This window comes from Cnephaeus nilssonii (genome assembly GCF_951640355.1).
Source record: "Cnephaeus nilssonii genome assembly, chromosome: 14".
Taxonomy (NCBI): Eukaryota; Metazoa; Chordata; class Mammalia; order Chiroptera; family Vespertilionidae; genus Cnephaeus; species Cnephaeus nilssonii.
In genome coordinates, this window is record NC_137085.1 from 55,363,474 (window position 1) to 55,379,770 (window position 16,297).

The following is a 16,297-nucleotide window of genomic DNA, read 5'->3' on the forward strand; positions in this document are numbered from 1 at the left end:
AGGGCTGACCAGAGTCCTGGACAACACTCTGCATTCAGAGCACCTGTTCTAACAGCCTACATCCCCCTTTCCATCGGAGAGCACTAGGGACAGAGCTGAGTCACATGACAGCTTAACTTGAAAGAAAAAAAAAAAAAAAGAACAAATGTGCTCTGCCTCAACAGAGCTTTAGTTATTAAAATTAGGATTTCATTTTTACGGAAAGTTTCCTTTGCCCAACTCTGAAGGCTGTATGATTATTAACTAGCCACAACCCCTTCTGGCTAAGAAAGGACACAAAACTCCTGCCACCTGGGAAGGACTATTATAACTCGCATTTATATTTTGGTAGTGGCACACCTGGCTGTCTTTTTAGTCTTTCTTTCAGTGAATGAAAGAAATTAAATACAAACTGACTTAATGCATAACTGGTAACATTCAAAAAAGCTAATAATTTGCTTTTCCAAAGAATTTAGAATTCCAAATTGCTGACTTTTCATTTTCTAAGAATTCCTTTTCTGATTTGCTGTTTCATACACAAACAATTCTGTGTATCTTTTACTTGAATGTAAATGAGGCCACTGCATACTTTTAAGTAATTGAGTAAGAGATTTAAGCTAGTCTGAACTAAACAAACCTGTTAACCATTTCAGGAAAAATAATGAGTACATAAAAAGAGAAATCATAAAAACTACAGTAAAATTTAGAACATCTATTTTCTTATCTATAGCCAAAAATATCAAAACCAGTTCAATTTTTCCTCTTTGTGAGGGGGTTGGTTGGGGAGGTATGTGTGGAAAATAAGGAACTTACCTAGACTAGAATTGCCTTTTGCTATGGTAATCGTCTTCTCAAAAACTTCTCTGGATATATTCTGAAGCATGGCACGCTCAGCAGTAGAGGCCAGAGAGCTCTGTTGATTTAGGAACTCAGAGCCCTGATGGAAAGAAAAACAAAAAGAGTCACATGGAAAGGGAAACTAGACTTTGGAATATGATTTCAACATCACACATGTTCTCTCATTGGTTGTGCTTGATTCCACAAGGATCCATAACCAAGACAAGTTCATAGGTTGGCTTCTGGAACACCTCAGCGTCAGGAGAGCACCAGCTCCGTGTGGGGAGCCGAGCCAGAATACTTCCCTGTCCCTCATCCTCACACACACACCGTATCTTTAAAATAGTACCTGTCCCGTTGAATCCGGCAGCAGAGAAGTAAGCTCTGCACTGGATATAACTTCACTGGGTAGGTGAGACTCAGCCCACACGCCTGTGTTTTCACATCCGTATTGCTGTTCAGGTGTATAATCATCTACAATAAACCCAGAAGCAGGTCCCATGCTCAAGTCTATGGAAGGTGGGCTGTCATCCTGTCTTTGCAGGAGGTTCTGGGTGTAGAGTTCTACTAAGGGCACGTGCAGATCAAGTATTGGATCTGAAGAATTGTCAGTAACATCCTGATGATGAGAGAATAAAAAAGAAAAAATTATGGCCAGAATTACTTCGATGTATTTTGTAGGATCCTTTCTTAATGACTGACTACTTAGTGGGGAAGAAACCTAACCACAACGTAATTATTCATTAGTTAAAAAGCATTAGCAAACATACAAATTCATCACTTAACTGATATTCTGTATACCTTTATTTTTATAAATGCTTTTCAATACATTTACTGCAATCATACATCTCATGTTATACTTGTACACTATACTGTATATGAGATCATTTAGATACATTGGTATGTTCTATTCACAAATAAAATCATTCGGAGTTCAATTTAAATGGGAAAGCAAGTAACATATTTCCAAATCTTATTTAAAGAGCAGCCTGAGTTTCTAAGTATTATAAGATCAAATGCATACAGAGAATGGCATTAATTGATTTATATTCACAAGAACCTTCGAGGGAAAATTATTTCAACAGATATTTATAGGTATTTATGGAGAAGAACAGAAAGCCACACAATTCATATCATTGTAGGGAAATTTTTCATAAATATTGTGCAAGATATAACAGAAGAAACACTAAAATGGGGTATTATAAGATGTAGGTTCTAATTCAGGCTCTCTCATTAACAATCTGTACATTACCGAACCTCTCTTGGCTTTATATTAATTTCTAAAATTCCCTAAACTCTAATAAAATTCTATAGTTCTACATAAACATATATATGTACTTACAACAGATATACTGTATCGCTTATGTGCTTTGGGCAAGCAGTAGCTCCATGAACTGCTGCTGTTGAATAAACTTATCAATTTTCAATTCTTTCATGGATGTTTTGAAAGTATAAAAGTAGTATATAAATATATTGTCACTGGAAAAGATTCAAGCCATACAGGTGCATAGTGTGTATGCACACTATATTAAAGTCTTCCTGTGTGGCTCCTACTTCTGGTCCTCTCCCCAGTAAAACTGGTTGGCTTCAGTTGTGTGTTTATGAATCAGATTTTAAAATTCATTTGCTATAAAATTCATTTGTATCCCCAAATGTACACACTCACACATCCAAGCACATATATACATTTTAAAACCTAAAAAGAACAATACACTACACAGGTTTTCCTCACCCAAGGATTTGTTTATTGATTTTAGAGAGAAAGGAAGGAAGAGTAGGAGAGGGTGAGAGAGGGAGAGAAACATCAATGTAGGAGACAAACAGACCAATTGCCTCCCGTGCACACCCAATTGGGGATCGAACCTGCAACCTAGGTAAGTGCCCTGACAGGAATTGAACCTTCAACCTTTTGGTGTACAGGACAATGCCCTAACCAACTGAAATACCTGGCCAGGGCGCTACTTGCTCTTTTGAAGTAAACTTATACCCTGACATGAGAGATTCGCATGTCAATGAATAAAAGTCAACTTCAATCTTCTTAAGGCTACAAAATATCCCGATGCCTGGAAAGGCCTAGTGTGCAGACTTTGGTGCCCAGCTGCCTCAGTTGAGATGTTGGCTCCACCAGGAAGTACCTCTTTCAGCTTAGACAAGTTACTCACATGTACTCTGTGCATTGGTTCCCTCCTCTATCAATTAGGGAAAATAATAGGACCTAGTACAGGAATGGTGGGAGGACAGAAAGTTAAAATTACAAAGTACTAAAAACATGCCTGACTTACTAGAAAGTGCCTGATAACTATTAGTCATTGCTATTATTTTTACTGCACATCTCTGTGGACCTGTGAAAATTTATTTAGTATAAACTCCTACAATTAGAGCTGCTGTTCAAATGAAATGCATGCTTGCAATGCTGTGCATATCAAATGGGCTTCCAATTAGTGGTTCAGTGCTTTACTACGTGCACCCCTGACAATGGGTGAGCACATGCCAATAGTATGCTTCCTGTGAACTCTCTCTTTATACTGGTATACGTTACCAACGATTCTATCACATGGTATTCACTTACTGTGGCCATTGACATACTCTGAATATGAAGTCTTTGTGATATACACTACAAATCTTTCCCCAGCTTGTTATTTCTAAGTTTGTAGGGTCTATACATGCAGGAGTTAAATTCTATATGTAATCAAGAATTCTTTATGTATTTTTTAACGAAATTCTTTACACAATTAAATTTGTCAATTTTTTTGTGTGCTTTTGGGTTTTACTTAATGTTGCTTAATAAGTCCTTCCTCTGCACAAAGTAAACAAAATTCTTTATAGTATATTTCTTCTATTTTATGATTGATTTGTTTTCAGATTCAGTTTTAAACCACCTAAAATTTATTTCAGGGTGTGGTGTGAGATATGGAGTCTCTTCATATTTTCTAAGCGGGTAATCAATTGCTCCAACACAATTATCTTTCCTCTCCCTCAAAAAAGTTTTCATCTCTCTGGAATTAACATGTTCATGGTACAAAGAACTGAGAAAAATGGAAATACCAAATAAGCAAATAACATCTTTAGAATCATCGGGTAAAAAATGATAGAAAAATATCCTCCTCTGCACTCGGAGAACCTCATCAATAACCTGTTAGCTCATCCACACAACTTTGATTATTTCAGTCTTATTAAAAATAGCAGTGTACTTACTAAGGCAATTGGTTAGCTTCTGTATTCTAAATTCATCATGATAACTAGCAGTAAGTCATCTCTCCCACTCCCTAAATAAACATAACAACAAAAACCACTTTTCATCAGAAAAAGAGTTCAAGCTGCCCTCCTTAGCTGGGGTTTACTGTAAATCCAGTAACAAATTTCCATGCATTATTCATGAAGGAGTTAACAGAGACACACAAAAAGAAAGAGCTAATCAACACAGCAGACAACATAAGCCTACTTAAGAAATGTTTCTGGTTGCTGAACAACCAACTGAGTTTTATTTTTAAAAGTCTTATGGATCTAAAAGAAAAACCGTTCTTCCCCCATATAAGTCCAAAAATAACTGCAACCTGGTATCTAAATGAAGCTGATACCAAAAATCCATCTAACATGTGCCTCCACTTGATATAGTCTTGTTTTCTGGGGGGGGGGGGGGGGGGCGCGGAATGGGGGAGAGGGTAAATAAAAATGTCAAATTTACTTGAAACAGGTCTATTTCTTAAGTGTAATGAATAAGCTAAGATTATACTTGGGCACAGTATTTACCCAGGTAATATATTTTTACATAGGCTGGCTAAATTTAAACATTCACTGGATACAACCTGCTTTTCTCTAACAAGCAGTCCACCACTGAAGGCTTCTTAAGACTTTTGGAAAATATGTCATAAGCACAGCTATTCCAACTTACCTTGCTCCCCACTGTTTCTGAGATAGGGTATACGTCCTTTATTGTTTATGCACTGGCCCTCCTCTGCAGAAAGGCAACATCTTTTATATTTTGAAAACGTGCAGTTCTGTCACTAGGATTTCCACAACCATTTTCATCATCTTGAAAATGACTAGAGTGATTTAGTTTTTGACACGAACCCTCTCCAAAACTTACACATATTTTAAACAGGGATGTAAAGATATTCTAGGCTATAGAATAACAATAAGTGAAGATTTGGGAATTTTTTTAAATATCACAGAATCCATGATATGTGTTTGGTGTAGGAGGTGCAAAAAGGAGTTTCTATCTTGACAAACACCAAGTTCACTGCACTAGAATCAACAGCATATCCTAGGGGACTGATGCTCAGAAATGGAGGACATGTACAACTAGTAATCATTTCATGCCTGCAGCAAGAGTGAGGGTGGAGCCTGAGGTGAGGATTGGAGAAGGGGAGACTCATTACACAGCAATTACATTTTTATTGGGTGTTATTTTTAAGCCCAAATAGGAAAAAAATAAATGAAAGCATCCTCTCCCCAAAAATATGTTGAGCTTTTAAACAAAAGTCTAGAAGCATTTAAGTTTGAAAACAATTATCTCTGCATTTGTTATGTCTGTGAAGGAAAAGGGGATAAAAAAGATTAATCAAAAAATTAAAACCTAGAACAGTAAAAAAGGAAAAATCCCACTGGCTTTCTGTCTTTAAAATCCACATTTCAATGGCCTGCTTCTATTAATCCAAATGCCCTGGAAGCAGATATATCTTTCAGATTTGTGAGTGATGGTTATTTCCCTTAAATCCTGATATGATAATTAATCAAAGTAAGGAGACACCACTCCTTTAAAAGGAAAAGACAGCAGAACAGGTTCTCTGATGACAGAGTTTGTACAGAGGAGCTCACTTGCCTGGGGCTGAGGTCCTGTGGGGGTCTGAGCTGCTGCAGGACCTAGGCTCTGCACTGGGGAAGTCCTCCCTTCAGGGTGGGTCCCTGCTCTGGGGGACCAGGTCTTACCCCTTCCAGCACACCTGACCACAGTGATGAGACCCCTCACCAATGTAAGGACACAGGTAAAATTCCATGTGTGCTTCCAGACACGATTTAAGGCTATTTAAGACTTACTAGAGGCCCGGTGCACGAAATTCGTGCACAAGGGTGTGTGTCCCTCAGCCCAGCCTGCACCCTCTCCAATCTGGGACCCCTCGAGGGATGTCCGACTGCCTGTTTATGGCCAGTTGGACATCCCTCTCACAATCCAGGACTGCTGGCTCCCAACCGCTCGCCTGCCTGCCTGCCTGATTACCCATAACCGCTTCTGCCTGCCAGCCTGATCACCCCCTAACCACTCCCCTGCCAGCCTGATTGATGCCTAACTGCTCCCCTGCCAGCCTGTTTGCCCCTACCTGGCCTCCCCTGCAGGCCTGGTCACCTCTAACTGGCCTCCCCTGCAGGCCTGGTCACCCCTAACTGCCCTCCCCTGTAGGCCTGGTCACCCCCAACTTCCCTCCTCGGCCGGCCTTGTCACCCCTAACTGCCCTCCCCTGCAGGCTTGATCACCCCCAATTGGCCTCCCTTGCAGGCCTAGTCCCTCCCAACTGCCCTCCCCTGCTGGCCTGATTGCCCACAACTGCCCTCCCTTACAGGCCTGGTCCCTCTTGTGGTGTCCATCTCGGGTCCACATGGGGGCAGCCATCTTTGACCACATGGGGCAGCCATCTTGTGTGTTGGAGTGATGGTCAATTTACATATTACTCTTTTATTAGGTAGGATTACATATTTAGCAAAGTCAAAAACTTGAGGAATCACTGAGATCCTCACAATCTATTTCATCCTTCTTCACATCAGTTATCATATGCTATACAATCTTATTTTATCAATTAAAAAGTCGCAATCTGAGCTCACTTTCTTTAAGAAAAACAGTCAATTTGAAATTTCATAACAAATTACTATTCTGTCTTTTGAAAATAAATTTAGTGCAAAGAGACAAATAGATGAGTGCATCATCTAATTTTTATTTATTTACACACAATTTTCTAGTAAATATCTACATGCTAAAAAGATGCCACAGAAAACAAAATCAAAACAAAACAAAAACGGTGCAGATTCACCACTTCCTAGGAACAGTGCTACTCTCAAAGAAAACTAAAAGCACACAGGAGTTTCACAATTTGTTTTAAAACACCCTCATTAATGCTTTCTTTGTTGTTTTGCAGTTTAAATATTTCAGTTGATAAGCCAGCTTGCCAAAATTTGCTTCAACAAAAGAGTAAACTGCTTGGGAAATGAAAAAAAAAAATAGGAGGCAAACAGACTTCAGTAAGCCAATATGTTGTGCTGCATACAGCCAGCATTTGCCCTGTAAAATATATGCTTCTCAGTATGCAGATTGTGTAATCCCTTTAAGTAACAATTACAAAGTTAAACAATGCAATCTGTCCCACTGGCAAGAATTGTGCTATGCTGTGGATTAGGAGATTCCATTAGGAGATGAACTCAGCTTCCAGCCCTGAGGCCAGGAAAGGCTGAACAGGGTCCAGACAGGACGCAGTCACAGAGGCAGGCTCAGGTGTGGTGAGAGAGGAGCAGATGCTCCATTCAAGATTATACCTTGCAAACCAATTCAAAGAGACTGCCCAGCATCATTTGCAAGGATAACAGGTGTACCTCGAACATAAAAGAAAATGCTTTGATTGTTCTGGCCAAAAATACTTGTTAATTCAGGAAAACTGTGCTAGACCTAGGAAAATTCTACTTTCCAACTTATTCATAGGTTCAAATTCCCTTCCCACTGAATTTATGTGGAAAATATATATTTCACATATTTAAGAAAAAATTATTGTCCAGTCTTTTTATCTTAACTGTTATTGGTGGTATATTTCCAACACAGAAAATTAAAGACACATATATATCCACATATAAAAGCTTTGCCAAGATTTAACAGATCCTAACATTTTGCCATACTTTCTTCAATCTCTCTACTTACAACAATAAAATGTATTAAGCTAAATTTCATGATTCCTTTTATCTTCAAGAATAACTACTTTCCTGAAGTTGAAAGGTACGATTCCTACACACGTTTAGTTTTTTTTAACACATTGCACACATACACACACTCATAAAAATACACTGAATTGCTTTGTGTATCAAGGTCTAGAAAATACAAACAATGCCAACAAATCAATGGAAAGATAAGCAACCCATTATAAACATAGAGGCCACTGATAGAAGTGAAACCCGAATGGCCGATATATGAAAAAGTGTTCAACCTCACTAGTAATCGGGAACCACAAATTAAATAGTAAGGTACCATTTAACACCCAAAAGATTGGGTAGGTTTTAAATGATTACTTATTAAACATTATAGATCATGTCACTATGAAAATGAACAAAGTTGGAGCATTTATACCAATAATCTATTTCTAATATAGAAATGGCACAGATATGTCAAATAGCAACCAAATTCTTCATTCATATCCAGTGACTTAAACATATTTTGCTATTCACGATGATTTCTATGTATTCTTTGGTCTCATTTTATATAAAATCATATGACAGCATTAAGTTTAACTTAGCTAGTAAATATTAAATAAATGCAAGAAATATTTTACTATCCAACTTTGCATGCACAAAATCTAATTTTTTCCAAAGGAGACACAGTTAAAAACACAATTTGAGAAATAAGTTTCATTAAATTTTTTTCATTTTAATAAGAAAATCCTAATTACAGCTTTGAACCTCTGTGTCCATCACTCTGCATAACAGACCCTAGAATTAAACAGTCCCTGGGAGTCTAAAAATGACCCAATCAACATCACCTAAATGAAACTGAACTTTAATCCAATAATTGAATCCATGACTTGGGAAACATAATGTCTCTGACTTGCTACTCCTACACCTCAACCCTGCATAAACAGTGCCCTCTGGAAAAGTACACACAAGGTTCTCCCATAAACGAGATGGCATTCCCTCTGTACCTTGGGAGGAGAAGATGGAAGGGAGGGACCATAGTTCAGGCCATCACTACAAGCACTGCTGTGAAGAGATAAAACAGAGGCTGGAGTAGAGTAGATACTGTCATTGTCGGGAGAGTAGTGAGACTCAAATGCAGACTCATCAGCTAAGTCAGCATCGTTTGTGTCCACCTAGGGATAAAAACAATAATGTCAGTTGGAAATTCTGTTCTATTGCAAAGTCTCCACTTGAGACCAAAAGGTCCCTAGTGTCATTCCTTTGTCTATGCTATTTTCTACATGACCTCTTCACCCTCTTCAACACTTCAGAGGCTAATGCAAGAGTACAAGGATGAACTGCTCACCTGTAGCCGAGCCCGCTGGCATCAAAGGCTATTTTATCCCATCAATAAAGGGCTAAAGGTAACAATCAATAAAGGACCTGGATAAATTCTAAGTTTAGAAATGTCATAAATTAAGGGAAATATTTGCCTTTTTCCCAGTTCACTTATTTTAAAATAATACCTGCTCAAATCTTAGAATTTCATAATAAAATGAATGAGGTCAGCTTTTTTCCTATTCAACTAACATAAACTTCTTCAACAGGACTGCCAGACAATCCTCTATTCGTAAACCACACCGAGATGATATATTTTGTTTAAAATGCCTTTAAATAGAATTAAAAACCATTCAAGTTGCAGACCCAAAACTTAATGGTGATCATCAGAAACCAAAGCGAAAAATCTGGCATTTCATGCTGAAATTACACTAGCAAACAAGGTGCCTAATTATGATCTAGTTATGGTAAAACTATTAGTTATAAACAGCTATTGTTGGAAAACTCACATAGAGTGAGGTAGCAAATTTCACTACGTATTATCTAAAAAATCTATTACTATCTTCTGTGGCAGAACCAAGTGAAAGATTCAAAGCAGGATAAGCTTGAAACTCTCCTTACAATTCACTCACTGTTACATCTCAGAATAGGTAGAGCCGACATAAATACTACCCTTATACAATACTATCAGCATTTTCTGCTTTAATGGCAAAACCTGATATGTTGTCTATCTTTGTGATTCCAACTTACACATTTAGCCAGGAGAAGTTGCACTAAAACATTACACCAGGTCATATTCTTGCAAAAAACATGAGAGGAATACAGATGGACAATTTCAAAATGAACTTCTCTAATAACATTTTTTCAATATATGCTCAAATTCACTAGTGAGTATCTATGTGGATATTTATCCTTTATGAATGTACATTATGTACCATAATCCAAACATTAAATATTTAACATCTGCTATCTAAATAGATAGTATTAACTAAGCCTTGGGCCATATATTATAATAGAAAAATATTTGTTTTAAGTAAGATTAAAAAATGTCTCAAAATAATTTGTATACCTTTAGTTGATGCCTCATAATCTTAAAAGAGATCCTACAATCAATTCATCTAATTATTGTCGAGATAAAAACACCAGTGTTGAGTGACCAATAGAAGATTATGTAGCTAGTTAGGGAGAAGACCCAGGACATTTCCTACCATAAGATGTTGAGCTCACAGAAAAGTGGAACTAATCTTCTCTTTGACTGGTATTCATTTAAGGAGATTCAAGGAAGCTGTGTCAACTCTAGAAAAAACTGTATTTCTCTGGGCACTTTTAGAGACAATGATACATTTGTGACCTGCAACATTTCAAAAGAATTTTCTATGGCTGGAGACTATCCTTCATAATAAAAAGGCAATATGCAAATAACCATCATTCCACAACGCCCACGATTGGGCGGTGGGAGGCTGGGGGGCGGGACTCGGGGTGGCATATCCGGCCGTTGAGAGGCGCGGGACTCCCGCCCGCCCCCCCCCTGCCTCTCAACGGCTGGATTGGCGGCCGCTGAGGGGGGCTGCCTCGGACACCCTGGACACCCAGCTCCGCTGCCATCGGAGGCGGGGAGCCGGTTGTCCGCACCCGGATCCCCTGCCCAGCTCCGCTGCCATCGGAGGCGGGGAGCCGGTTGTCCGCACCCGGATCCCCTGCCATGCTCCCCTTCGTCAGCGCCTCAAGCCCCAGCAGCAGCGGCAGCGGCTGGGGATGAGCTGGTGATCCCAACAGCCTGGCAGCTCAGTGGCGGCGGCGGAGGCAGCATTGGGCCTGGGGACTGGCGAACAGGCAGAAGATGGCCCTGATCGCAGGAGGCTAGGCCTAGGGACCCTACCCGCACGATTGAAACGTGCGCTGGGCCTCTAGTTTTACATATTTATACCAGAGTACTTTATGTAATTCATAGAGTTCTAAACTATCTAGTTTTGAAGTGTTAACATAATCCTACATAATACCAGGTGTACCGGTTAGTAATGCGTATTTTTTTTCAATAGATAGAGTTACACATATGTTGATATATATATGCGATTTGATATGTATGCTGTTTTGTTGTATTGACAGCAAGCTTCAAAATTTCATATGTCAAATTTTCTGAAGGTGTTAACATCACAGATATTTTTATGCTTAAAAATGTCAAATTTCGTGCCAAAAAAGAGCATTTGTGGAAAGTTTTAATTCATTATTTTGAAGAAAAGTGCTGCAGAAAGTTATTGTATACTTTGGAAAGCTTATGGTGAACATGCTCCATCTCAAGATACTTGTGAACGCTGGTTTACATGCTTTAAAAGTGATGATTTTGATGTGAAAGATAAAGAACGTCCAGGTCAACCGAAAAAATTTGAAGACCAACAATTACAAGCATTATTGGATGAAGGTACATGTCAAACTCAAAAACAACTTGCAGAAAGATTAAACATTGCTCAGCAAACAATTTCCGATCATTTACAAGCAATGGGAAAGATTTTAAAGGAAGGAAAATGGGTGCCACATCAACTGAACGAAAGACAAATGGAAAACAGAAAAGTCATCAGAAAAATGTTGCTTCAATGGCACAAAAGAAAGTAATTTTTGCATCGAATTGTGACTAGTGATGAAAAGTGGATTTTGAGAATCCAAAATGCACAAAATCATGGGTTGATCCAGGTCAACCATTAACATCGACTGCAAGGCCAAATCACTTCAGAAAGAAGACAATGCTCTGCGTTTGGTGGGATCAGGAATGTGTGGTATATTATGAGCTTCTAAAACCAGGTGAAACTGTTAATACTGATTGCTACCGACAACAAATAACCAAAACGAACCACGCTTTGATCATGAAACCACCAGAATGGACCAGAAGACACGGCAAAGTAATTTTGCTTAATGATAACGCACCATCACATACTTCAAAACCAGTTAAAGACACGTTAAAAGATCTTGCCTGGGAAGTATTAACCCACCCACCGTATTCACCAGACCTTGCTCCTTCAGATTACCACTTGTTCTGATAGATGGCACATGCACTTTCTGAGCAGCACTTCAAAACATATGAAGAAGTGGAAAATTGGGTCTCTGAATGGTTTGCCTCAAAACAAGAAAAGTTCTATTGGGACAATATCCACAAATTACCTGAAAGATGGGGGAAATGTGTAGCTAGCGATGGACATTACTTTGAATAAAGCACTTTTGATATTTCTTTTGAAATTATCATGTTTTCTTTGATTATAAAATCTGCATTATTCACTGGTACACCTGGTAAAAAGCTAATATGCAAATCGACCAAACAGTGGAACAACCAGTTGCTATGACACTCACTGACCACCAGGGGGCAGATGCTCAATGCAGGAGCTGCCCTGTGGTGGTCACTGCACTCCCACAGGGAGAGCACCGCTCAGACAGAAGCTCTTGGCCGGGCTCATGGCTGGCGAGCACAGCAGCAGTGTGGAGAGCCACTCCCGCCTCTGTGGCAGTCGGACATCCCCTGAGGGCTTCCAGACTGCAAGAGGGCGCAGGCCAGGTTGAGGAACCCCCCTCCCCAAGTGCACGGGTTTCATGCACCAAGCCTCTAGTATTAGCATAATGTCCATGGAGACCTGTTATCTCCTTAAAAGGTAGGCAAAATGCTGATTTCTGGCTAAATGCTAAAATAGTAAAAGAATGCCTAGGAAGACTCAGTATGAAATGAGTGCAAACAAGTACTCCGACAAATATTTGGTATAATGTAAAGATTAATTCTACCTGTTGACATAATGCCTTGTTAAATAAATTTTCCACGAATCCAACAAATAGTTTTCACATAGGTTTGTTTTTCTTCACATTTTGAATTAGAACTATTGGAGTTGATGAGAAAATGTTTCGTTTCACAAAAATAATGAACAAAGAATACAGTAAGACTTTAGAATATTTTGCAAGATAAAATAAGACATAAGATTTTTGAAAGAAAGCTTGAAAAGCTGTGGCCACTAACCAGAGCCAAGTCAGCCCTGAAGAGGGCCTTGTCAGCCAGCCCTTCCTCCTGGCAGGAGTGTGGGGGGTAGAGGAAGGAATCCTCCTTGGCAGAAACATAACCTTCTTCTGGAGAAAGCTGCATGGAGAATGAAGTCCAGCGAGTGAGGATGAGATCATGAAAAGGAAAGAGAACGGAAAGGGAGGGAAGAGGAGAGAGGGAACAGAGAGAAAAAGTCAGAGGAGGAGAGAAAAAAATGGGAAAGTGTTTAAATGATACCACATGACTTTAACATAGAACATAAAATATGATATTCATATTTAACATTTGTATTTAAGATACAATGAGGATATTTATTTGAATACCAACATCATCTATTAGATAAGAATCCCTTTCAACTAAGTTTTTTCATTCTTCTCATAAAAGATGATCAAAATCAACAATATAACAACATAATATTTTATATTAAAGTAATCGTCTGGTCATTTTTATCTGACAAATATTCTGGCTAAACAAGTTCTTCATATAGAAATAAGGCAACTTTTATCACACTGACAGGAAGCCTAACATCTGTATTCCAACCTCAGAGAAAATAGGCTAACACAGTTAGACTAGAGGCCTGATGCACAAAATTCATGCAAGAGTAGGCCTTCCTTCCCCCGGCTGCCGGCACTGGCTTCCCTCTGGCACCCGGGACCTGGGCTTCCCTCGCAGCCCCAGCTTCATCTGGAAGGTCGTCCAGAAGGACGTCATTCTAATTAACATATTATGCTTTTATTATTATAGATTATTATAGATAACTGTCATGCCTACATCACCCTGTATCATCAATTACATACCAAAGTATTTTAGGAAAAAAAGTTTCTCTTCTTGTTCCACAAATATGAGTTAGTAGATAGTAAACCTCACTTTATATAAAAGCTATTTTTCATATTATTGCAATGCATATGAAATTTGAAATAGTGAACATTCTCATGAAATAAATTTATTTTGGAACTAGCTAGGAAAAAACAGTCTGCTTCTTAATAACTGGCATGGATTCTTCTGAGGGCAGTAAAAACATATATGGAATTAATGTTTGCCATTTTCTTTGTTGAACAAAAAGACCAGAACCAAATATATGGTCAATCTTAACATACAGGGTGGGGCAAAAGTAGGTTTACAGACATGAGCACATGAAACACAGAGTTTCTTCTTGTATTATTATTTATTGATTATATTATTTTCCACATGAGGAACTGTAAGCCCACTTTTGCCGCACCCTGTATATGCAGAGTCCCAATGGCCTATCTTCATTCTTACATCCACCTTCATATTGATCTTCTGTTGTGATTTCTACAATTCTGGTTTGATTTCAGGTTAGATTAACATATTCTCCCTCCCTCCCTTTCTTTTTTTATAAATATATTTTCATAGGTTACCAATTCTTTGTGGAGTAAAAAGTGAGGCACAAAAAATGTAATTAACATTTAAAACATACTAACAAAGCTTACTACTTCACAGTCAACAATTTTTCCTTGATGTTTATGCAAATATATCCATGTGTTTGTGGTTTCTTAGGAGAAGGTATATTTGCCCTTTCATTTAAGAATATATTTATATACTAAAAAAAAAATCTCCCAGAGAATGTCTCTCAGATTTCACTGCAATTCAGTCTAAAGTGCTGTGTTGCAATCACTATACCTACTAAAGTATTGACATTATGTAAGCATGTCATTAGTTATTTTTAATATTGCAATAATTAATGACATGAGGGCTCTTCCCTCCCTCAGGAAGCCACCTGCTGATGAATCCACTTTGGAAAGTTCATTTTCTTATTTTCCAGTAATTAGACAACAGATGTGTTGAAATTGACAGAATGCAGGACCTCAAGCCACTTTACAGAGATTCAACTTTATCCCACCCAAATTAAAGATCCTGCTGCTAGTTGTTAATGCTGTTAATTTCTCTAACACTCTACTATATTGGTATAGATATTTTAAGGCATTATTTCTTTGAAAATATTTCAATTCTGTATTATCATGACATTATCATCAAATACAAAAGGTCAAAAGTGAAGCACAAAGCAATGTTACAGATTTATTTCTGAACTTCCTGTTTTATTTCCTTTATATTTAAAAAACATTATTCAACATTAAATCTTTACTCTCAAAAGCCAGTAACAATTGTGTTGATAAAAAAGTACCAAAAGTCATGATTCATCATAAGAACACGTGAATAAGCGCACAAGCCATTTTGTTTGCAAATATTGAAAACAATCAGTAAAATCCAAATTCTTACGGGTAAAGGCTTGGCAACTCCTATTTTCACCGTTCCTGCCGGGGCCCCCTTCAGGGCCTGCACAGCTTCCTCGAGACTGCTGTTCTCCAGGTTCACGTCGTTGACAAACATGAGGCGATCCCCAGGAAGAAGGCGTCCATCCTTTTCAGCGACACCGCCAGGAACCAAAGAACGAATCACGATCACAGTGCTCGCTGGATCTACGGGGTCCTGACAGAAGGCAAAAGGACAGAGCAGGCAGCTTCATTTTCTGGGAAATATGTTTACAGGCTGCTCCCCCTGAACTGTAATGGATGGGTAACTGTTTCTGCTGTCTTTAAAAATTTTCGTTAACCCTTCTAATGAATTATCTGGGCAAAAGTTCCATTCACTCTAGAGTTTAGGAAGAATTCACCCTAAACAAGGCTCCCTCTCTTGGCATCAGTCCTGAGTTGACCTTTCAAACTGTACAGATAAGTTTAAAATAATTTTAACTTTTGTCAAATTTTATAACTATCATCTGAGGGTAGACAGATGTCAGATATATGAATTATTAACACCAGCATTTGTTGAATAGGAAATAACTGCTCTGGAGCATCAGTAGTTGTGAGTATACTGAAGGTAGGGCCTCTCTCTTGAAATAAGGAAGCATAAGGAGAGACCGTACAGAATTTGCCGATGCAGTGTAAGATATACAGCAACGTTAGTATTCGCACAAGGCTCCAGAATCAGGTCCCGTGAACAACACATCCCGGGGGAGACATCGGAGACGGTGACCGGCTCAGTATTTATTAATGAGGAGCAACAGCTGTGTCTACCCAACGGGCCGCAGCATTCCCTCAGCTACTCACACTACAGAGCACAATGCAAGGCAAGGCTGCAGGTCACATTTGACCAATTTAAGCTTATTCATGAATTTAGTCAAATGATAAGAATACTGGAATTTATAATATAGCCAATTATAAATCTATTATTCACTTCAGACACAATAAATATCTAATACTTTCTGTCTTACCATTAAAATATGAACCACCAATTAAGTGCATGGCA

The 16,297-nt window shown here is 38.6% G+C and overlaps 1 protein-coding gene across 7 annotated transcripts in view; it reads right to left on the bottom strand.

Annotated features, from left to right (window-relative positions):
* The window catches only part of MPDZ (multiple PDZ domain crumbs cell polarity complex component), a 179,160-nt gene that overhangs the window by 67,082 nt on the left and 95,781 nt on the right, over nt 1-16,297 (bottom strand). For 5 of the 7 annotated variants that reach the window (XM_079790094.1, XM_079790092.1, XM_079790089.1 and 2 more), the window contains exons 17-21: nt 15,269-15,478; nt 13,010-13,126; nt 8,706-8,873; nt 1,166-1,435; nt 793-916 (exon numbers count right to left, since the gene is read on the bottom strand). In XM_079790094.1, the coding sequence (XP_079646220.1) occupies nt 793-916; nt 1,166-1,435; nt 8,706-8,873; nt 13,010-13,126; nt 15,269-15,478 (889 nt within the window). The remainder of the gene's footprint in view (nt 1-792; nt 917-1,165; nt 1,436-8,705; nt 8,874-13,009; nt 13,127-15,268; nt 15,479-16,297) is intronic. The other 2 variants (XM_079790093.1, XM_079790095.1) reach the window with 2 other exon arrangements.